The sequence below is a fragment of the Syngnathus scovelli genome, chromosome 12 (assembly GCF_024217435.2).
Source record: "Syngnathus scovelli strain Florida chromosome 12, RoL_Ssco_1.2, whole genome shotgun sequence".
Lineage (NCBI taxonomy): Eukaryota > Metazoa > Chordata > Actinopteri > Syngnathiformes > Syngnathidae > Syngnathus > Syngnathus scovelli.
The window spans coordinates 5,318,667-5,340,978 of NC_090858.1; the positions used below are offsets into that span (position 1 = coordinate 5,318,667).

The 22,312-nt window shown below is 39.0% G+C and overlaps 2 protein-coding genes across 5 annotated transcripts; one reads left to right on the forward strand and one right to left on the reverse strand.

Moving 5' to 3' along the window:
- The first annotated feature begins 1,756 nt into the window (after positions 1-1,756).
- cyp1b1 (cytochrome P450, family 1, subfamily B, polypeptide 1) lies at positions 1,757-8,924 on the forward strand. Of its 2 annotated transcripts, XM_049735400.2 has the most exons (3): positions 1,757-1,846; positions 3,775-4,780; positions 5,663-8,924. In XM_049735400.2, exons 2-3 carry the CDS (start codon positions 3,786-3,788, stop codon positions 6,264-6,266), a joined length of 1,599 nt encoding a protein of 532 aa, XP_049591357.1. In that variant the 5' UTR covers positions 1,757-1,846; positions 3,775-3,785; the 3' UTR covers positions 6,267-8,924. The 2 variants fall into 2 exon arrangements, with proteins under 2 accessions (XP_049591357.1, XP_068508570.1); XM_068652469.1 differs by lacking the exon at positions 1,757-1,846 and having other exon boundaries at positions 3,586-4,780.
- Positions 8,420-20,839, reverse strand: LOC125978235 (regulator of microtubule dynamics protein 2). 3 transcript variants are annotated; one of them, XM_049735402.2, is made up of 12 exons: positions 20,685-20,835; positions 20,543-20,558; positions 19,120-19,580; positions 15,313-15,493; positions 15,141-15,243; positions 14,843-14,903; positions 12,296-12,371; positions 12,150-12,227; positions 11,002-11,100; positions 10,547-10,600; positions 10,195-10,275; positions 8,420-9,901 (listed from the first exon to the last, which is right to left on the reverse strand). In XM_049735402.2, exons 2-12 carry the CDS (start codon positions 20,543-20,545, stop codon positions 9,821-9,823), a joined length of 1,278 nt encoding a protein of 425 aa, XP_049591359.1. In that variant the 5' UTR covers positions 20,546-20,558; positions 20,685-20,835; the 3' UTR covers positions 8,420-9,820. The 3 variants fall into 3 exon arrangements, with proteins under 3 accessions (XP_049591359.1, XP_049591362.1, XP_049591361.1); XM_049735405.1 differs by lacking the exon at positions 20,543-20,558 and having other exon boundaries at positions 20,685-20,839; XM_049735404.1 differs by lacking the exons at positions 20,543-20,558; positions 20,685-20,835 and adding an exon at positions 20,028-20,265.
- Positions 20,840-22,312: the final 1,473 nt, after the last annotated feature.

The following is a 22,312-nucleotide window of genomic DNA, read 5'->3' on the forward strand; positions in this document are numbered from 1 at the left end:
TGATGTTGGTGGGAGAAAAAGCAACTTTGAGAAATAGTAATATTAATTAAATAAAGTAAATATAAAAAGGGAATAACATAAAAAGCATTGAGTTTCAGAAAATATTGATAACCTTAAAAACGACAGGAATTAATCATTTTTTTAACTTCTTGCAGTTTCATTTAATTTTCCCAAGTTTATTAATTTGTCTTCTTTGTCAGTGTTTTACTCTCCTCCAAACTTAACATAAACCTTACAAGTAATTTTATCCTTTGACAAAAAAAGGTTTTGGATCAGTCTAACGATAGGTGAGTAAAAATCACCAAGAATGGATCTTTTCAAAAAGTGGCTTTTATCTTAATCTCATTTTAAAACATTTTTAACTAGAGTTCCATTTGTCCAAAGTACAGCTTTGTCATAATAACCTGTCCCCAGAGGCGTACCATATTTGGTGAACTTGTCAGTGTTGACACACGGATGGATGATGAAGTACATGTGCGTGACTACTTTACATGTTTTGCAAATCCTTCCAATACGAGGCCCTTGTTGTTCCGCGCAGGTTCTCAGCATTGATGTGGAGTGTGAGATAAGCTGAATAAGTGCTCTGAGATCACGTGTAGACTTCCACTTAAGACCTCCACGTAAATCAAAGTCACGGATGGCTTTCCATACTAAAACTCACTTTCCGCAGCTCCTCAGTGCGGCAATAATGCAAAAAGGAACACGCTGCAATGTAACTGTACCTTTGCTGCAGGTGCAAATCATCACCTGTACACACCTTCCTGCCAACTCCTCCCTGACCTCCATTCTCACTCACACGCGATGAGCAATTGAACTGTCAGTCACGTAGCAAAAGGAAACACTGTTAAGACTCAGCTTATTAGCATTGAGCAGCTTTCTTTGGTGGCTAACGGCGGCGGCTACTGTCTGCGCAATTCCGCCATTCACTTACTGTGTGGATTAAGCAAATGTTCCAGTATCCAAACACTAAGAAATGTGAGGTTTAAGAGATCAAGGAGGCTTATGCGCCGACGGACGGGTCCCTGGAAAGAAAATAATAACATCTTACAATGCGTACCATTTAAATGAAGCTTTAATGGATCACGAAAGTTGCTAAATGTGATCCATACTAACCAAATGGGACTTGAATTAGGGCATGGAGGATTGATGAGCCAGACAAAAGTGACAGGAAGCAGGTGAAACTGACAGTGTAAACAGAGACTACTAACTAAATAGAACGTTACCGACATTTTTCAAAGCTGTGGTCAAAGTTACTGTCATGTAAATAATAGGCGGGGTTTATCTGCATGTGTGTGTTCGTGGGAAGTTCTGGTTTTGGTATAAGCTTGCCTCAACTTGAAAAGCCTGAAGAGTTCCTAGAAGATGTGTATTTGAGTTTATACGTCATTCATTTTCTTGAACTTGGTTTTATGCTTTAACAATTTAGAAGCCAAAAAGGGAATGAATTCCTAATACATTAACACAGACTCGAAAAATAACAGTCAACACATACCGGTGGCATCTCCCAGGTTATTCCCAGCTTGGTTTTCTGACAACAAATAAATCTGGTGGTACTGAGAGAGAGAGAGAGAGAGAAAGAGGTTAGAAGAGGTGTATAGATAAATAATGTTTCATTATAATTTATAAGAACCCAAACAAATAATAGGCAGTTTTAGTTTTGCAAACAAATCTTCGAAAGAAAAAGGTGAGGGTGACGCTGTGTGGTTTAGTTTATGAAATTGGCAAAGAAGGCTGGCTTCACACCACACACCGGTTTGTCTCCACCCTCCATATTTTGAAGTACAAAGGCACCACCACTTTTGCATCTCAACTTATTTGACATCAAGGGAAGAAATCTGAACGCTTGGTAAGTTTACGTTTGACTTTACCTCCAAATTTTTATGGTCTTACTTTTGGACAGAATTTTGGACATTTTCGGCATATTTAAGATCATTTTAGCACAATTATCTTGCATATGTTTTCATTTTGATAACTTGGTGGAATCAGTATTATTTTTAATATTATTATTATCAAAATGTAGTGGTTGTATTTTTTATCTATATCTGAGAGGGGTTCAATAATAATAATAATAATAATAATAATAATAACAATAATAATAATAGTTTGTAGGGGTGGATTACAGTTAGCTCATCTGTCTCGCATTTCTAAGGTTCAGGTTTGAATTTTGGAATTTTGTGTTTTCTCTGTGGTTTCCTCCGGAGGGCCATTATGACTGTGAATAAATAAATAAATAAATAAATAAATAAATAAATAAATAAATAAATAAATAAATAAATAAATAAATAATGATCTATATTATAAATAAATAAATAGTCAAGTCAAGTCAAGTCAAGTCAAGTTTATTTGTATAGCCCTAAATCACAAACAGTCTCAAAGGGCTTCACATAGCCAAAATTGACAATTATTCTCAAAGCATCCCCTGATCATAAGCTCCCAAAAGGGCAAGGAAAAACTCAAAAAACCCCTACCAGGGGAAAATGAGAAACCTTGAGAAGGGACCACAGATGGAAGGATCCCCCTTTCAGGATCACCAGGTTATAATGGATGCAGAGAGTACACAAGTAAATAAATAAATAAATAAATAAATAAATAAATAAATAAATAAATAAATAAATAAATAAATAAATAAATAAATAAATAAATGATGATTTATATTATCAAATTCCTGGATAATTTTAAACTCAGAAGCCAGTTAATAATTTTTTTGATCAGCCATATTTCAATTCACTGAAGACAAATACTTGTTCATAGATGTAAAAGTGACTGTGTATGTCATAAAATACGTTTACCCTGCAACTAGGGTGACCGATTCTGACCGCTTTTCCAAAGCCGACGAGGCTAGTATCCATCGCTGAATCGTGGGGTTCACTCGCCTTTATCAGTGTGTTGCAAGCTGCTGTCCGCGGTGCTGAAGCGGGTCCCCAAATCCCACCATAGGCCAACAGACAAGAGCAGTAGTTCACGAAAACACAAATTGTGCATTACATCGACATGAAACATTAATTAAACTGATTCACAGTACAAAGCTGTGTCGGATCTTGGAAAACAGAAAAGACAGAGACCAGCTCAGGCCACAGGGCCTCGTCGTGTATTGTGCGATCGTTGATAATTAGCTATTAATGCTTTACAACGTGGGGTTCGCCTCCTCCTGGTGGTTTAATTGGAAAGCACATCCAAAATTCCCTTTAATTGGGCCTCATCACCCGAATCAGAGAGTTGGTTTAATATTTGATTTACTGCATAAAGTAAGCAAAATATTAGACACAGCTCTCTTCCTGCTAGCATTAAACTAGAATAAAAGCATATTATTTTGTTGATACCTCTCTGACTTGAGTCACATATGATCAAATATTTTTTTGTAAAGCCAGTTTATTTCATTCAGCTCTTAGATATTATAAATATAATCATCAACAATAGTACATTTGACAAGAAAATGACATTTTGCGTTTGAACTCACTGGTGGGACATATTACGCTGGTTACCTGCCTATATGTAGGTTCAGAGCATGCAGGAAGGGAGGGTTGGAGGAGGTGATGTTTGCAGGCTGGGGTGACACCCTCTGCACGACACCTAAATAAAAAACAGAAAACCTGCACACACGATGGCAGGACCAGAGCAGGCATGCAACAGGCTGCACTTTGGCATGTTCAAAACAGCGACAAATTTAAGATTTGCATCAATGTTTTCTTTTTTTTTAAGCCAGATATATTGAATTCAGGGCTAGCGCATATCAGTAACACAACTTTTAAATTATTATCGTCCTCCCACCTGCAGGACGAGTCAAGATGTCACTGAAACTGGATGAGAGCGGCGAAGCGAATATGACGAGCCTGTTAGTGATTTGTATCACCCTCTTGCTGTCCTTCCAAGTATGTCGCTGGTTCCAGCAGCGCTCCGTTGCGCGCGTGCCGGGGCCGTTCCCCTGGCCCATCATCGGCAACGCAGCGCAAATCGGCAAGGCGCCGCACCTGTATTTCATGCGCATGGCAGAAAAATACGGCGACGTCTTCCAAATCAAACTGGGCTGTCGGAGCGTGGTGGTGCTGAACAGGGAATCCATTAAGCAGGCGTTGGTTAAACAAGGCTTGGAATTTGCGGGCAGACCTGATTTCACCTCGTTCCAGTACATCTCAGATGGCAACGGGCTCGCCTTCATGACCACATCGGACAGGTGGAAGGTGCAGCGCAGGGTGGCTCATTCCACTGTGAGGATGTTCTCCACAGGGAATCAGATGACAAAGAAAACATTTGAGCGACACATCTTATGTGAATTTAAAGAACTTGTGCAGCTCTTCGTGCGCAACACCGAGCAGCAGAAGTTTTTCGCACCCATGGAGGGTATTGTGGTGTCCACGGCCAACATCATGAGCGCGGTGTGCTTCGGGAAGAGGTACTCGTACGACAACGAGGAGTTCCGCGAGTTGGTGGGCAGGAACAGCCAGTTCACCGAGACGGTCGGTGCAGGAAGCATCGTGGACGTGATGCCCTGGCTCCAGTACTTCCCCAACCCCATCAAAACGTTGTTTGACAACTTCAAGAGGCTCAACAGGGAGTTCAGCGCGTTTATTATTGAAAAGGTGACAGCGCACAGGAAAACCTTTCAGTCGGGCTCCATCAGGGACATGACGGATGCTTTGATAGGGGCCATGGACAAAATCGGTGAGAAAACTGACCACCCATCGGCCAAGGACTATGTGCCAGCTACTCTTGCAGATATATTTGGAGCAAGTCAAGACACGCTGTCAACAATGCTGCACTGGATCTTTATCATCCTCGTCAAGTAAGGAAATTTCCTTTCTGTTTAAAAAAAACAAAACAAACAAAAAAAAAAACGCACAATTGTAGTATGGAAAAATTTCGAGGGATGGTGGTGGTGGGTGATTCTAAAATATTTAAACTGAAAATTTAAGTGAACTCAAAATCAAAATTTTAGGTTGGTCAGTTCAACGAAATATTTTTGAAAATTGTCTCTTCTGAATTTTCAACAAAACAAGAGCTTACAGAATTTTTTGTCACTCAAATGATAAAATAATTTAAAACATGTCAATTTCTCCACTCTAACCTAAAATGTCAATAATTATATATTTAAGTTATTCGAACTTGAATTACTGTTTTAGCTCTCAAAATGTCTCTAAAAATAGATAGTGTTACCATTATTGACTGTTTGAATTATTTTTTTTATAAGAAATAAAACAAAAAATCTCCACCGTCGGCTCTAAAATGCAATGTGACATATCTTCATCTTCATATTGTCCGAGACTTCATCCAAAAAAGTTTCACTCTGAGCTTAACAAATTCAATGTTCTTGATTGGGCGGATAAGTGGCGACCGATGGCGCCGATACCAACTAAAAAAACGAGGGACAGATAGCGTTGGAAATGTAATTGCCTCATTTCAGACAAAAGACGTGATGTTGCCGATTACATCGGGGACAGCAACAATCGCTGCCCTCAAAAACACCCACAATTGTTCTCCGCTTAGTGGGATACGGGGTTAAATGTTTTAAGATGATGTTGTGACATCATACTTGCCAATGAAGTCCAAGACCTCACCCTTGACCTTCACTGATAAGTGTTGAAACAATCAACACAGCTTGAGAGTCAACGAATTCCAAATCAGATATATTTTGACTTTGTATTTTTTCTCCACGGTGGATTCAAAGGTACCCGGAGATGCAGGTGCGCCTCCAAGAAGAAGTGGACAAAGTGGTGGACCGCAGCCGCCTCCCCTCCATGGAGGACCAGGCTGAGCTGCCGTATGTCATGGCCTTCATCTACGAGGTGATGCGTTTCACCAGCTTCGTGCCGCTCACCATCCCTCACTACACCACCACAGACACCTCCATCAATGGTTACAGCATACCAAGGAACACAGTCATTTTTATAAACCAGTGGTCCTCCAATCACAATCCCGCCATCTGGTCCCAGCCTGAGAAATTCGACCCCCAGCGTTTCCTCCACCCCAGTGGTGATCTCAACAAGGACCTGTGCAACTCGGTACTCATCTTCTCTCTGGGGAAGCGGCGCTGCATTGGAGAGGAGCTGTCTAAGTTTCAGATCTTCCTCTTCACAGCTCTTCTAGCTCACCAGTGCCACTTGAGCACAGACCCGGCCAGGCCGCCCGACCTGGGCTATACCTACGGTCTGACTCTCAAACCAAACTCTTTTGTAATAGCTATGTCTCTGCGGGATGACATGAAGCTGCTCCAAGAGGTGTCCAGCCAGGCTTCCCACGAGGACACCAAGGCAGAGCCCTCGGACTCTTAAAAAAAAAGATCAAAAGTCAGAAAAATGAGCAGGAAAATGAACTGAACGTATTTATGAGATGAAATGTCAACTTCAGCGAAATGTGATGGTGACATGATCACAAACAGCAAACCTATCAGGAATCGATGTATTCTCGATGACACTGGACATGTAATCAAAGCCTTCTTCCAACTGGAGGTCATCCTTCAATGCAGTGCCTCTCAATAGTGGGGCAGAGAAGGGGGGGGGGGGGGGGTCTGTGACCCAAGGAACATGTTAATTACATTATAATTTTATAGACAAATGATACTATTTATAGTCACTGAGGAGAGTTGAAAAAGGTGTGAAATGTTTTTTTTCTTCCTGGCATAAGAGAAAACAATTGACAAGCACTGATTTAACGCAAACAGTGCCTAACCAGGCAAATAAGCTCAACAAGACCTACTAGACAGTAATCCAGTAATAAGGCTGATGTAATACCAAATGTTGAAAATAATAAATTGTGAAAGTTACTGTACATGCAAGCACTACTCGTGAGCTGTTGTATGGATGCACCATCTAATATACACATACATTAGGTCACAACAGTATTTTTATTTCACTGAAGGAACAATAAGAAACATTTATTATATAAAAGTCTGGATACTTCATTACTCATGCCGACTGCCTATTTCATCCCCTATTAAACATTGATTTATTTACTTCCTGATTTTTTTTTACGTGAATTCTAATTCAATATATCTATAACTCATTAAATCAGATGCAAAACAAAAATGTATAATTGTTTTCAGACTTCCATGTAAGCAGCCAAGTGGGACAATCAAAATATTTGGTTAACAACTGCATAAATCTCACGCCGTTTTGATTTATATTTTAAAGTGTGGTTCACAAATCATTGTACCTAGATTTTCTCCTTTCTCACCTTCACTCAGCCAGGACAGGTAGGGACAAAATGGAAGTGTTTGGGGGATGCTTTTTTTTTTTTTTTTAATGCACAGCTGTTATCTTTCTCTGCCAGGACATCCTGTACGTGATCAGCTCGAGACCTGCAGAGTGCATAACAAAGTGTGATAAAAGTACAGTAGATGATTACTGATAAAGTTGACGACATGCTTCTTTTATCACTGGCACGTTCACGATGAAGACCCGCTTGGCACAGATTGCAAACTATGTTACGAATGGAAACACCCAAAGTTAAACGTGCAGAGTTGCCAACTGAGAAATTGATCTCAAGATAAAGACCTCATACAGATAGCTTTCCTAACTGCGTCAGTGCAAATCATTTAGAAAGGCTAGAATTGATTTTTAACTTTCACCATCATAGAACCTGAAACCGCAGGGTCATGGTTGAAGTCACACGACTGAAAACAAAAGAAATAAAATGGCAATAGATTGAAGATCATCCAGGTGTATTTTAAAAGTAGACCTCCCCTTTCTATATGGGCATTATTTTCTTTCCGAAACAAAACTACCAACTCTCCAAAAATATTATTTACTATTGCGGATGTTTACCTTTCCACAATTGACAAGCACTTGCTCGAGTCGCATCCACATTGAAATTGTGCCAGTAAATCAGATGAGACATGAAGAAAACAAACAGGGAATTCCACAAATGTTTTGAAGGCCGGAGAACAGTAGAAACTTAAGTGCAGGGCTATGTCGCGTGAGAGGCTTTTCAAAACACAAAGGTAACATGAAAGTAGAGGTGATTTCAAATAATTAAAATATTCAATTCATCCTTCCTCAGGAATTTGAACTGGAGAAGACTGGTAAAATATGACACACTGTTATGCAACCGAAAGTTCATTCCTTAAGACCCGCATGTACCAAAATCAAGATTAGAGGCAAGCAACTGCACCCGCAGACTACCTGTACTCAGTTCTCCTGAGAATGCATTTCATCGAATTCTGCAGCTCTCTTCAGTGATGCATGCAGAAAGAAGAGGAAAACATTTTCATAACAGTCATTTAAATTCACTTGGAAGGAAAATGCATGAATAAAAATGCAGCAACATGAGTAAAGATGCGGGCAATATCGTTGAAACAGATAAGGGGATGGATATCAATATTTTTTTTTCTGGCATAAATAATACACATCTTGAAGTGCATAATAAAAGTCATTACAGAATTTAACAAGGTCTAATAGAGTCACACAAATGGATTGAAATACTCTCATCAGTTTCCCAGATTTAATTACACATTCTAGTACCATCCATGATTCAGTTCACACAAGTCTCAACAAATAACAGAATTGCTTTGGCATAGAATAGAACAAAATCACATACATGCAATATCATCTTGCCAGTACAAGTACCTGTGTAAAGCGACTAATTATTATTTTTTCCTTTACAAAAGCACTTTTTTAAAAATGATTTTAGACACACAAAGCAAAGATGGAGAATGAAATAAATACATGTCTGACCTGCATCAGGTCTACATTTTGAGAACAGTTGTCTAAGCAATAAGGAATGATTAAAACAACTATAAAATCAAAGCCCCAACACTCATAATTTATTATTCACTCAAAATGACATTCAATTTTTCACACATCCAAGGTTTCTGCTCCAAAGACTAAATATTACCAAACCCGCTGCTAATGGCTCCATTTAACTGCATGGCTCATATAAACGCATTTCCCCAGCACCTTGTGAATTACTGTTTGTCTGGATAAAAATAAAAAGATACCGCAAACATAGGTGCCTTTTTGTGCTGTAGATTACTGTACATTGTGATAAAAAAAAAAAAAAAAATGGTGCCAGTGTGTATTTATTAGCCCCAAGGACAACAAACGTAGCCCATGTGTCTGTTCTAAAAAGAGCTCACAAGTGATGGGACTTACTAATGAAAAAAATTAAAACGCAGTAAGAATGTTAACGTTCATTTATTCAAATTTAACAAGATGTTTTTTTTGGGTTACCAAATAGTCTATATTTTATTTAAAAATAAAATAGCTTGTGTAGTGCTTTCATGTTGGGACACAGTTTGACCGACCAACACATACATAAAAATAAATGATAAAAAGTACAACTCACACTTTGGTAGAATCCAGTAAGTTTCTCCCTTCCAATGTGTTCCATGACATGACATTTCTCTCTTTCTACTTCAACTGTGCTTTCGTTCTATTTGATGTTGAGGACTTTCACTTGAGGATGTGGATATTTTGCAAAAGTAAAATACTATGGCCATACGTTGTATTGAGTCAATAATGTCAATCAATGTGTTTATAAAACAACAGCGTGATCATTGCGTATTGGAGCTAATGAATTATGTCAGGTAGGTGCGACGAGTTGAGTGCAGAAAAATAGAGCCAACTCTCAGCAAAAACAGGAATTGTCATCATCTGAGCAGTGCCCTCAACTCCAACAACAAAATTCGCTTTCCGAAGGAGCGATGGGAATGGACCAGGACCCGGCCACACCAACCATAGCAATCAACTAATGTTCATCTTCAAGTCAACATTGCCTCAATGGGCCAATTTGCTCCCAGATGGAACTCAACAACTTGCCTCTCACTGAGAGAACGCTTATGGTCTCAGTGTACTCACTGCACACACAAGTTGCCTATAAGGAGCAGAAGCTACAGGTCCGATTCATCTTTCGGGTCTAGCAGTCCAAGATCCGGGCGGAGAAGTTCAAGCTCTTTCTGTGCGTCTTCATCCTATTAACGGACCGTTTATATTAGTGCATTGCAATACCATACAAGGTAAACATCACTTGCTTTAAATATGAACACATAAAAACTTATTTTGTTTGTTATGTCTGATTTGTACCCTAAAATTGCTTCTTTTTTTTTTCTACATTCTTTTGACTATTTGGTCAGGTGCTTTTAGTTTTCAGAACCCGACCAGGTCATGGAAAAAGTTAGTAAAGTGCCAGCTTTTGAAAAATCTCCGTATAGAGGTCAAGGGTCAAATAATAATAATTCTTATTATTCAATATGATGGTTCCTACCTCTTTTGAAAGCGACTGCATTGACGCAGCAGCCTCACACATCTCCCTTGCCTTCTTCCTGTACCCAATGTCTCTGTAGCACTATCACAGAGAAGAACAAGAGACCTTTACAAAGCCCTAAATATCGATATAGGATATCAAAAAAAAAAAATATTGACGTTACAAACAGGTAGATAATGTTCTTTTATAATAGTGTGTCCCTTTCATGGCAGTAAATGAGGTAAACAAAATATTTAGAACACTTCTAATAACAAATGTGCAGATTGTGCAGATAATAAAAACACATGCAGTATTAGGCAGTGCACTTTTAAAAATTAAAACTTGCTCAAAAGGAGTCTACAAGATAACAGACCTTTGCAAGAAATACATAGTTGAGTTTGGAATATCTTGGATGGATATCTTCAACCTACAACAGAGAAAATGTGTTCATTTCTGGAGCTCTTTGCACGCTAAACACAAAAGCGTTTTTGGCAGCTTTGCTTCTATGTTGTGGGCTACATGTTATAACAGGGAGCCAGAACTTGATGAGTAAAGATACACAAGACGCAATAAAGAGACACGCACAGATATATTAGCCAGAAGCAAAATTCTCCACTATATAAACAATCCAAATGTGAGAACACACACTAAGCCTCTCTAAACACGAAGGGTTTGGCATCTGAGAATTTGGCAAAGGAGAGATTTGGGAGGAACTTGACGTTGAGCGTTTGTCAAATGGGACACAAGAGCATGTCTTCGTTTTAACATTGAATCTGTTTTCTTCGTTATGTGTATGAGACATTAGTATGAAAGAAAAAAAAAAAGAACCTTCAGAAAATTCTTCAGTGCGTCTTCAACGGTGGCGCTGGGAGGTTCTCCAAATAATGCAGCGGCAACTTTCCTCTCAAGCCACGATAACTGGGCTACCTGCAAAAGGGACACCAGATTTTAATCAAACTCAGCAAATTTATTGACTTAACTCATGAACGACTAGAAATTTGTAATTATTTTTCTTGGGAACCTATTCTCTGTTCCAATTTGAACTGTGCTACGATTTAAGAAAAACATTTCTAATCTCTTCTCACACTGCACAATTTAATTCATTGCCTGTTCTAGATCATTGTCAATAGAGTAAAATCAACAACTTAAAATGCTAAGTACAAATGAGGCTTTTGGGAGTATTTTCACAGATGGTTGACAACACTGGTACCTTCCTACCAGCATTATTTTTTTTTCTGCCCCCATTTGATTTTTTTTCATCAGACTATGATAATGGCCAGAAGTACATAGTCTGCTTCACACCATTCATCCGAGCCGTCTAATTGCAGGTGTCATATTGCTATGGCGTCATTGCGGAAGCTTTCAAACAGAGGCACTGGTCGAGTGCAAACAGTACATCATTGTGGGACACGTAAACGTGACAGCGAGCCTCTAAAACTCAGACTGTGAAAACTTCAGGTGTTATAAAGCGCACTGCTCCTGACTCCTCGCGTGATTAGCAAATGTTGACTTTAATAACAGTGATCTCCCTAATAACCTATTTCCTTCCTGACAGCAAGTCTGACATATTGACTGGAGCAACACTAGAAAAACAACCCATAAAAAAGAAAAAAAAGTGTCCAAGATTGCCCCAAATAAACTGCAATTAGCCGAATGACTGGTTGACTAGACGCTGTGAAAACAATCGGTAGTTGCAGCAACATAAACGTGTGACACAATGTTGAACAGAAGTTGCATGAAAATATGTTCCAGCTCACAATCTGATTTCCAACTAACAATGAGCTGTGTCCTGTCGCCCTCTCCTGAACATCCTTGCGGGGGAAAACAAACGGCGAAGAAAACCCAAACAGTGCCAATGATTAAGGGGAAACGGTGGGCGTGTTTGCAAAGGGAGACGAAAGGTCGGGTCGTCTTTCAAGGCGGAAGCGCCCGTGGATGTGGGGAGAGATGCCAGAGATAGCCTGAGTGTCACATACAGCATAGCACCAGCGGCCCAGCAGGTAGTAAGACAGGGGGTCTTGAGGCTTCAGCTCGATGGCTTTATCCAGATGATCCTGGCACAGAAATGAAAATGCTGAATGTACAAAGGTTTCACTGGGATGTAGCAACAACGCTAACTTACCTTAAAAATGTAGCCATTCTTGATCTTGTTCTGGACGGTGTCATATTCCGCCATAATTCCACACATAATGGCATACCTGAAAGGTACAGTTAGTCCAATACTGAATTCAATTAGATTTCTTCATATTTTTTGGGGTTGCATTTGGGCGTTTCATCAACATTGCACAGGAATTTGGAAAACATTCGACAAAATAAAACATTCTTCCCTTTTCCTGCAGTAATCCCCCCCCAAAAAATCATTTGGGGTTGTTTTGAAATCTATATGTCAGAATGAAGCTGAGGGTTTGAAGAAATGTGAAGGGGGCTGATCAAGGTATTTTCACTGGTAGGCTGCTTTAATCCTGCTGGTACTCTGTCAAACAACACAAAACCACATAAACACCTTTTATGTACCATGGTGGTGTTGATGGGAATTGGAATTTGCCACTGAATGAGTCTCGGACTGGGGATTTATTTATGTTTTAGCGTTGGGCTACTGTTTGAGGTAATCACAAAAGTGTCTTTGAATGAAAATTTGGAGATCATTTAAAAAGTAAAGCTAGCAGGCTGGAGGACACCTTGCTAAAATGCACAGAAACAAAAAGAGGGAGGGAGAAAATCAAAAGACAACCAGCGCCAAGACTCCAGGGACCAAGAGAATGAGCAGATTAACTGTCTACAAACATTGGTACACAAATTAAAACACAGTGTTGCCAAGGCTCCTGAGGGCAGAATCCAATCTTGCCACGGTGAAACTAGGGAGGTGGCAGAAGCTCATGCTTGAAATAAAACCTTGCAGAGGTCAAAGCCACCTTCTCCGTGTCCTCCTGTGGCTTCCCTGCTAATCCGCACGCCTGTATTCTATAACAGAGGCCCCAAAGGTAGGGGATCCAACATGGTCTGAATTTGCACACTTCCAAAGTTGGCTTAAGAGCGCAAATGCATCCCCCACCTGTCAGTCTACTGAGAACTGTTTGTGTTCAGACGGTGGCGAGGTCAAATAGGTCAATTGTTATTTTGAAATGAAGGCGCTTTTTGGTCTCGGAGATAAAGTGGGATAAGTGGCCTACATTTCAAAATGTTCCAAAGCAGAATCACTGATCTGGACGTCAATTGTGGGTTCCGATGACGTAATGAAAATTATTATTTATAATTATTGGACACTAATTTCTCAACACATCGTTCAAATAAAACACAATAAAAATCAAGGCGTATGAGTAGTTATTTTGAGAATGGAACAATTTAGTTACAGATATTTATAGATCACAGACAGTAATTGAACACACAAAAGAGTGTAAAAAAATAGATGTGTCGAACCGGTTTGACTAAACCGGGTTTGTGCTTAACAAAACTGGATTTACTGAATGATGTTTGGGTTGAAGGACAAATTTTGGACAGCATCCAGGTAAAGAAGACTTGTTTTGACATTTTGGACCATTGAGATTATGATTTTTGATGTAATTACACTAAATAACTTATTGGGGATGTTCAGACCTTTGAAATATCGGATGCAACAAAAGTCAAGGGAAAGGTTCCAAAAAGTTCCAAAATTCCACCTTTCAGTAGGACGACCAAAAAAATAAATAAAAAAAATTAAAAAGCTCCCTCGTAGTTTCAATGACAAAGCAGAAAGTGAAATGTGCCAAATTGTGACACGTTGGGCGTCACATAGGAAAACATGTGATGAGTTTTCTCACGGCATCATTAGACTTTGTAAACAGTTACCTCAGACATAAACTTCCTTGTCACACTACTTGGTAGTGTTCCCAGTTTCTGCCTTAGACCTTATACATTGGTAACAACTGATCTGAGGCGCTGTTTTGCTCCGTTTAAGGATCTTGTAAATTCCATTAAGTGGATGTAGGATTAAAAACTAAGCTTTGGAAAAGCTTTAATTAACTAAACAAACACGGTGTTATACGACAAGTGTTGTAGCACATGACTGACCTAATACTCTTTATGACTGGAGCTTTCAGTTATACACCAAATAATTGGACAATATTAGTAGAAATGTACTGCAAAAAACAAACAAACAAACAAACAAACAAACAAACAGTTTTCTTGGTGTAAAATACATAAAGGTCATACCAGATTTCAGTAAATGTAAATAGAGTGGGAACGTGCATGATTTCTTGCGTGTCAAGTTTAATGCTTCTTTTAACTCAAGTGCTGACAGTGGATCTCATCCATTACAGCTGAAGATTCCGTGTAAGATCAGTAGTCAAGTTTTGACATGAGCATCATTTCGGATGAGGAATGTACCATTGAGGCTTGCACAAATACCAACAAGATTTTGAATGCCATTTTGCCACAGCAAGGGGATTTCACAAGCAATCAAAAAAAAAAAAAAAAAAAAAAAAAAACAAGCGCTCCTTATTTTGTCTTTGCAAGTACATTGACAGAAACGCACATCAAGTGGGGAAATCAGAAAATATCAAATGGTTAAAATAATCCCTAGACTACGACACGAACAAGAGACGTAATGATACATTAAATGTCGGTTTATCAGAGCACACTTGGGTCAGTTGTGATTGGCTGAAATCTATAAATAATAATAATAATAACATACCACTGGTGGCTTTCAGCACATGTGGGGTTCAGTGCCACTGCATCCTCACCGACCTGCTTTCCTACAAAAAAAAAAGTAAACCATCATTTTGTTTGTTGGAACCTATCCCAGCTGACTTTGGGTGAGAGTTGCAGTCCATTATGAACTTTGTCCAATTATGTAAATTATCTACAATTGCCCAATCTTTACAATTAGTGCCAATTAGAAGAGAATCTGAGGTGAAGTTGGTATTGTGCTATATGAGTGTTTACACAGTGGGTTGGATTCTTGTTTCTTTCTAACTCTAATAAAAGATTACCAGTTTCTGCATAATTCTTCTTTTCTTCAAGCGTGGCGCTGATGTCATGAACGTCGCTATACGCTCTGATCAGACGCCAAAGAAATTCGGAGCTCTGTCCAAACTAGAAATAGACCAAGATTAAGTGAGCGAAAACGTCCCAAACTGGTCATTTCTAGCTAATGTAACAAACCTCGTCTCGTTGCGTTGATAGGATGTGCAGACTTTCTCTTTTGTCAGCCTCTGTGCCCTGATGCAAAGAGTCAATCCTCTCAAGTAAGCTAGTTAACCTATCTGTTGTCTCCTCCCTTTCATCCCATTGTTCATCATCACTTTGTTCCTCTTCATCTGAGTCAGTCAGTGCGGTTATGTACCTGTAACAATAGAAGTAGTTTTTGTCAGAGAAGCAAGTTGAATATGGCAGCCAGAATGTGGAAATTATTTTTCTTCCACTATGTTTCTATGATTGCTGAGAAGTCAAAACTGGAAATTCATTTTTGATTATAATTGTGGAGCTTGATCACCTAGTCGCGGTGGGGTAATACGATTTCTTGACAGCAATCATAACAAAATGTTTTATTATAATTTTTTTTTTACTTTCACCTACAGTGAGTACATCCTCACGCTTCAAGCTGAAACCTAGAAAGCTGTAGTCAAGCGCAATTCTTTCCTAATTGTAGCGTTAGACATGAAAAAAAATAAATAGAGTTATTAAGATCTATGTGCGTCACTGGTGGTTAAAGGAATATTTGAGGCTATAGGCGACGGTTCTGGAGGCGTGTCAGAGCGGGCTGCCGACACAAACGTCAGTGACCCAACAGGTGCCATGCGCCGCAGGCTCCATCCCGACTGACTCCACCCGCGACACACCCCTTCCACCCTTAGTGCTTCCATTACAGGCGTGATACGCCAACATTTAATGTGCACCATAATTAATTAGGTCAACAACATCAATGAAGTTACACTAATGTGCCGACAACAAAAGTTAACGCCTACCTCCCGTTACATCACGAGCACATTGATTTACCAACGGTATGAAAATATGGCTATAAACCTGCAAATCTTAGAAAAATCCTACTTTGTATACTTGCAAAGGAACTAATTGTACCATTCATCGACTTTAGCCGTTACTAGGCAATTATATTGTTTGTTGTTGTATAAGAAGTAGGGATGTTCGATACCACATTTTTTCAAACCGATACCAGTTCAAGTGTAAGACTCTCGACAAACACACGCATGCAAAAATTGCATGGCCACAGGATATGCGCTCAGAGCTACAGGGACCCGAGCGACGTGACGAGCCGTCAATGGAGTTTAGCAAATCTCCTTGGTTACTCTGTACAAGTCTGAGTTACCATGTCTACTTTGGTGGGCCTTTTGAGCATGCAGCCTCGCTAATCAGCATGTCGCCACCACTGACAGTGCCAATGAGATCCTTTCATCAGAAACAATTGTTGACAGATTTCACAGGAGCTACTTTCCAACAGATCAGCCGCTGAACTAAAAATCATTGGGTTCTTAGGAAACCTTTTCTCAGGGAATTAATGAGTAAAAAAAAAACAAAAAAACAACAACACTTTTTCATAGACGTAGGATGATGTCATCTATATATTGTAATTTCACTAGCACGTGTGTTTAGGCATTGTAAACATTTGTTCCCAAGATAGGAGGAGGCAGAAGCTGATTTTGAAAGTCATGCATACTTGCAAAAAAATGAAAAAAAGGGCAGAATAAAACAAACATTTCCTCAACCTTCAATATAGTGAGACATTACCTTCTCCCCATTTGGCAAAAGAAAAAAAAAAAATTGCAAACATGAACACATTCTGAGATGTCACACACCAGTGGATAGGGCTGTAAGGCGGAAGACTTTTTACTTAAACCAATAAATTATTTTAGGGCATAAAAATATCCACACCGCAGAGCAAACATTCCCATGACAGAAGCTACACAAAATAAACAAGCAACTCCATTTGCTTGATTTAAAACTTAAGCGTGCTGAGCAGACTTGCCCGTCGCTAGACAATACTTTTTATGCTTAAATCAACAGTTCTCCAATGTCATGAATGCATTTGAGAAAAAAGAAAAAAAAAACCTGTAATGTTCTTAAGCTAAAGTTGCATGACGTGAATGAATGGAGCGGATACTGTTCTAAATTACAAGTTTCTACAAGACACATTTCAATGAAGCCTCTGGCAGCTTGGCACACAGACAGCTTGATGCGTGCGTGTGTGTGTGTGTTTTTTAAAATAACATCCAGAGACCTGGATTGCACTCAATAAACTGCATAGAAGAACTATAACTTTACAACAGTTATTATCAAGCTCTGACGTTTGTAAAAAAAAATAAATTGCTATGCCATCTGGGCAGAATTGGACGCAAGGATAAATTGTGCAACCGGCTTCTTTTGTGTGGAAGCAGCATGATCCCTAAAGGGGTGGAATTTTATCCCTTCACCATTCCCACTCACAAAAAATTACAGAGCAGTAAGACAAACTCTTTAATTAAAGGAGACATGGTATTTTGTTAAAAAAAAAAAAAATAATAAATAACTGTCGTTTATAGTCATCAAAAAGGCATCAGCTTGATTGGAAAACCACGGGTTAATCTGGATATTTGATTTCTGTTTGTGTTGTTGTAATACAAATGTTCTGCAAGATGAAAGACAAACCATCGTGTGAAGCCAGTCACGGCTGGGGAGTAGCTGCTGTGATTTATGATTTAGTGACACCTACAGGTATGTTTTGATCTCTCTTGGCACTGCTTGCGTAATAGTTCCTCAACGCAGGTCAATTCAGGTTAAGCAGTCAAAAGAACATCCAAGAAAAAAAAAAAAAACATTTGCCAGACAGCAAAAAGACTTCAAACCTTGACTCGAGGGATGAGGTGTGATTTCATAAGAATATATTCAAGTGGGCGTGTGTCCCCCCCAAAAAAAAGAACGAAAAATAAACATCTATTCACGTGACACAAGGTTGCCGTGAGTTCAAGGCATTTGTAAAAGATAAGTGAGTGGACCTTCATTAGCCTTGCTGTTTGCGCAAGAATCTAAAACAAATAAGTATACTGAAACCACACGAGCGAGAAGTGGGGCAAACTAGATTTCTGCCACGACAAACCTGCTGGACGACATTGAGCAAAACTAATGCGATTCTTCCTGATGTGAGTTAAGAGCTGGTTAGATTGCATAAACATGCTCAGGAGAGGAAATTTACACTTTACCAATGGCCTTGTTATTAGCCAATGACACCGGAGTTTGCTCTGCCTAACAGGTTGGCCAAATCCAACACTGTAAACAATGGAGTGTGCAGGAATGTGTGTCAGGATGACATTGAGAACATCTAATACAAGCACTAGAAGACCTGTCAAACTTGAACTAATACATCATCTTATGGTTGGAGAAAATCTGCTTTTCGACTTTTTGAGTTATTTGGATTATGCACTTTTTTGCCCCAAATAGGGTAGAAATATTGCAATCATAAATGAGTTTAAATACTAACTGTGCAAGTTTTTTTTCCCCCATTGAAGATGTGGCAGTGATCATTAAACGGTCTTGGTAATATGTGACTCATTGGTGTTTAAAAAAAGGGGTGGCAGGGTCACAGTACAGTTGAAAACAACTTCAAGGGGGGAAAAAAAATTACTATGTTGAATAATCGTGTTCATTTAAATATATTGTATGTACTGTTGCTGAACATGTTGCATGTGATCCACTAATATTGCAATTTTTTTCTAAATTGTGCACTCACTCGTGACACTAGCAAAAGCTGTAAAATTGGTGAAGATTGCAGTATTTAAAAGAGAATTTCAGACATAATCCTGGTTGGTCATCTCATTCTACAACCATCACAGATTTCTGCAATCTGTAATGCCGTTGACACCACCATAAAGACTTTCCTTTTTATTTTTTGTATGTTTTCCTCAAGATCTGTTGAGACACTCAATCAAAATATCAGGCTCATCTCAAAGCGTCTGACAAAGACGAGATGTTAATACTTACCCTCCCTCACTTTCCGCTTCTTCAGAACTTCGCCCACCTGCTATGGCCCCAGTGATGCTGCTTCCAGCTCTTTTCCTTCGTGTTGGTGTGGTCCTGTGAAGAAGAGCAGCTCGGTGTGCATCTGACCTATGAGGTGCACTCAGGTCTTCGCCAACTTGATCGTGCCGCATCGGTAAGGCATTCTTCAATGCCTTCATTTCGTCTTTCAACTCTGACACACATTGTAGTAGGGCCTCGAGGCGGTCCAGTACCTCGATCTGGTCCCCGGGTAGACCGGGACTATTCATAAACGTCATGCCAGGTACAAGTTCATTATTAGTGTGTAGGTAGCGCGCTGGCAATGAGGCCCTTCGTCTTATTTTATAGCCCTGGTAACATGCCACAGCCAAGCCGATGCCAGCCACCCCAGCCAAAGCTCCCAGAATCAGGACTTTGCTGTCTGTTTGGGCCATCCTGAAAGCCTGCACAGAAAGGAAATTTTCAAGTTAATAATTTTGGGTGCAGAATCTAGGAAAGGGTCATTTCATTGGCAAGTATGATTGATGCATTAGATATAAAAATGAAATTCTGTATCTGTATTTTGCAGTGAAACCTGGAAGTGTGTGTGGGGGGGGGGGGGGGGTCTGTCAGAGGGCAAGTACAAGGACATGATTTCAAGAGTACAAGAACGCTATGATAATATAAGTGTTATGGTTGTAACAGTAAAACATCACAAGTGCAGTAAATCTAAAGTTGTCAATAAATATTAAACAAGGTCTCAGGTGTATATTTCACGCATGCAGCATTATTTTAATCAGTCACACTGAAGAAAAGGAGCATGTTACCAAGCGACAAAGCCTGAATAATCCGCCTGAACAATCTACAATATCTTTGGTTTGCAAAGATGGGGGGGGGAAAAAAACACTCACTGCGTTATTTGTTGCAATTGCAATCGCGTCGTGTTGCTATTAGCTTCGATTCAGTTCAGTTTTATAATAATACCGTAACACTCTTTTGAACACGCAGCATAATGACATTGGATATTTCAACGCATAAGATATTTTTTCCAAACACAAAACAAATGTCTACATTATTGTTGACGTGGTTGCCGAAGCTTGCTTAGAAGCGGTCTGTCAAGCTACCTTGTGCTTCAAAGAAAAGAGTCCGTGCGGCTTCAAATGAAATAACGAGAAGTTCCGCTTTACCAAAACAGTGCGGTTATTAATCATTATTATTTTATTCATTCTCCGGCAACAGAGGATGGCAAATTTATGATTAAAATATAATATATCTCTTGTTTTATTAAGATCGAGTGAAGAAATAACTTGTCCGAAGTTTGCAGAAGTTGTAATGATTTAACTTTGCACTAAAGCAATAATCAAGCCCAACAACACAGCTTGCAGATAAAATCAGTATTCACTTAAATGAAGAAGAAAGTTCTTACCATTTTATTTTTCTGCCTGCATGTAAAACAAAAATTTTATGAACAAATTTGAAGCATTAACATTATGAATCTGGCGTTCATAATAATTGTTTTGTAATATTAAATAGTAATATTAATATAGTAATATTAAATAGACACTTACTGTAACTCTGGACCTCACACCTTCCCTTCAGAGGACACTGACTATATAGCTCATTATCAAATCAACCTTGAAAATGTTTGCATTGCAGTCCTCACTGATGTTTATTCAAGAGTAATAGTTGCACAAAGCAGAGGAGTTGGCTGAATATTATTTTTCTGTTTAAGAGCTTTTATATAGAAGGAAAGCAAACAAGATATGTAACTTTATTAAGTAATGGGTTATACTGGTGTACTGTATTTTTACATGCCCAAAGCACTTCATCATTAAATGATTAAATGATTGACAGATGGTAATGTAGCGTGATGTTCTTTTATGTAATGATGTACGCTACGTGCCATTTTCCACCTAGCACCATCATCACTGTATTGTTCCTTTACCCACAACCTGCATTCTGCCAGCAGGAAACAAAAACCTCCCTGAAATTCAGAGGAATGGCTGTGTGGGTATAATACAGACCAGGCTAGATGTTCTGGGTTTGTCCTCCAGGCATAGATATTGTGATAAGGGGATTGTATACAGTACAGATGTGGCCTTGTTCCCATTCGGTCAAAGTCAGCAGATAAGTAGATGTTGTCAACACTATAATTTTATCATCCCACATGCATCACCTCAATTGCTCATTCTCCCCAGGAATAAATAAAAACAGCGACTGATTTTCTTTTGTGCATGCAAAAAAAACAAACTAATGCATTTAACAAACTATGGACATAAGGAAAGAAATGTTTTGACACACCTCAGTGCAATGCCATGTATGATGCAGTCATGATAAGCTATTTCAGCATCTGTTGCACATCATATTATTATGGTCTTGTGTAACAACAAGCAGAGAATCGACAAAGTTTAGTATCTAGCAAAAATAAAAAGCTGATTTGAATGTAATTTGTTTTAACATTTGCAAATAAATGGCTAGTTAATGTTGCAATAACAATTCTTAGGCCTGCATTATTTTTTCTAGCACTCAAAGTTTTACTTTCAGTCTGCATTCCTTGACCTGGTTTCATAATAGAGTGGGCCTGTCATCAGCAGCTAAGGAATGTGAGTTGTTCAACAGGCATGGCCTTTTACTATTTTTATTATTTATTTACTATATTGCAACACTGATAACCCTCTCTTATCATGTTTAATTTTTTTTCCAACTGAGTGACAGTCACTGCCCTCTGCTGTGTGATACTAAATTGCACATTCCTGTAAAAAAACCAAAATTGTTCACGATATCATTAAATGTATGCTTAAAAAAATATTTTTGCAACACTTGAGTACCTATGACTGTTTATATTTGCTTGATAAAAGCATGACTACTTTGGAACTTGACAATGAGTGGGGAATAATTTGGAGATAGTATCAGATAGACTATAAACAGATTGTCATGCTTCTTATTTTGTTTACAATTATATTCACAGTAGTTCTCCCATGGGCTCTTGAGCCACACCTAAGACTATCCAAGACATTGTTTGTTGCTTAAAGTTCTGTATCAAGTTAAACAGGACTCTCAAACAAAACACTGCACAGGCAGCGTGAGTCAAGTATCACATTGGTACTGAAAAAACAGTTACAGAATACACATCAAGCTGACAGAGCTTTTCAAGGCTTCAACTTTACTTTATACACCAAATAAAAATGGGTAAAAA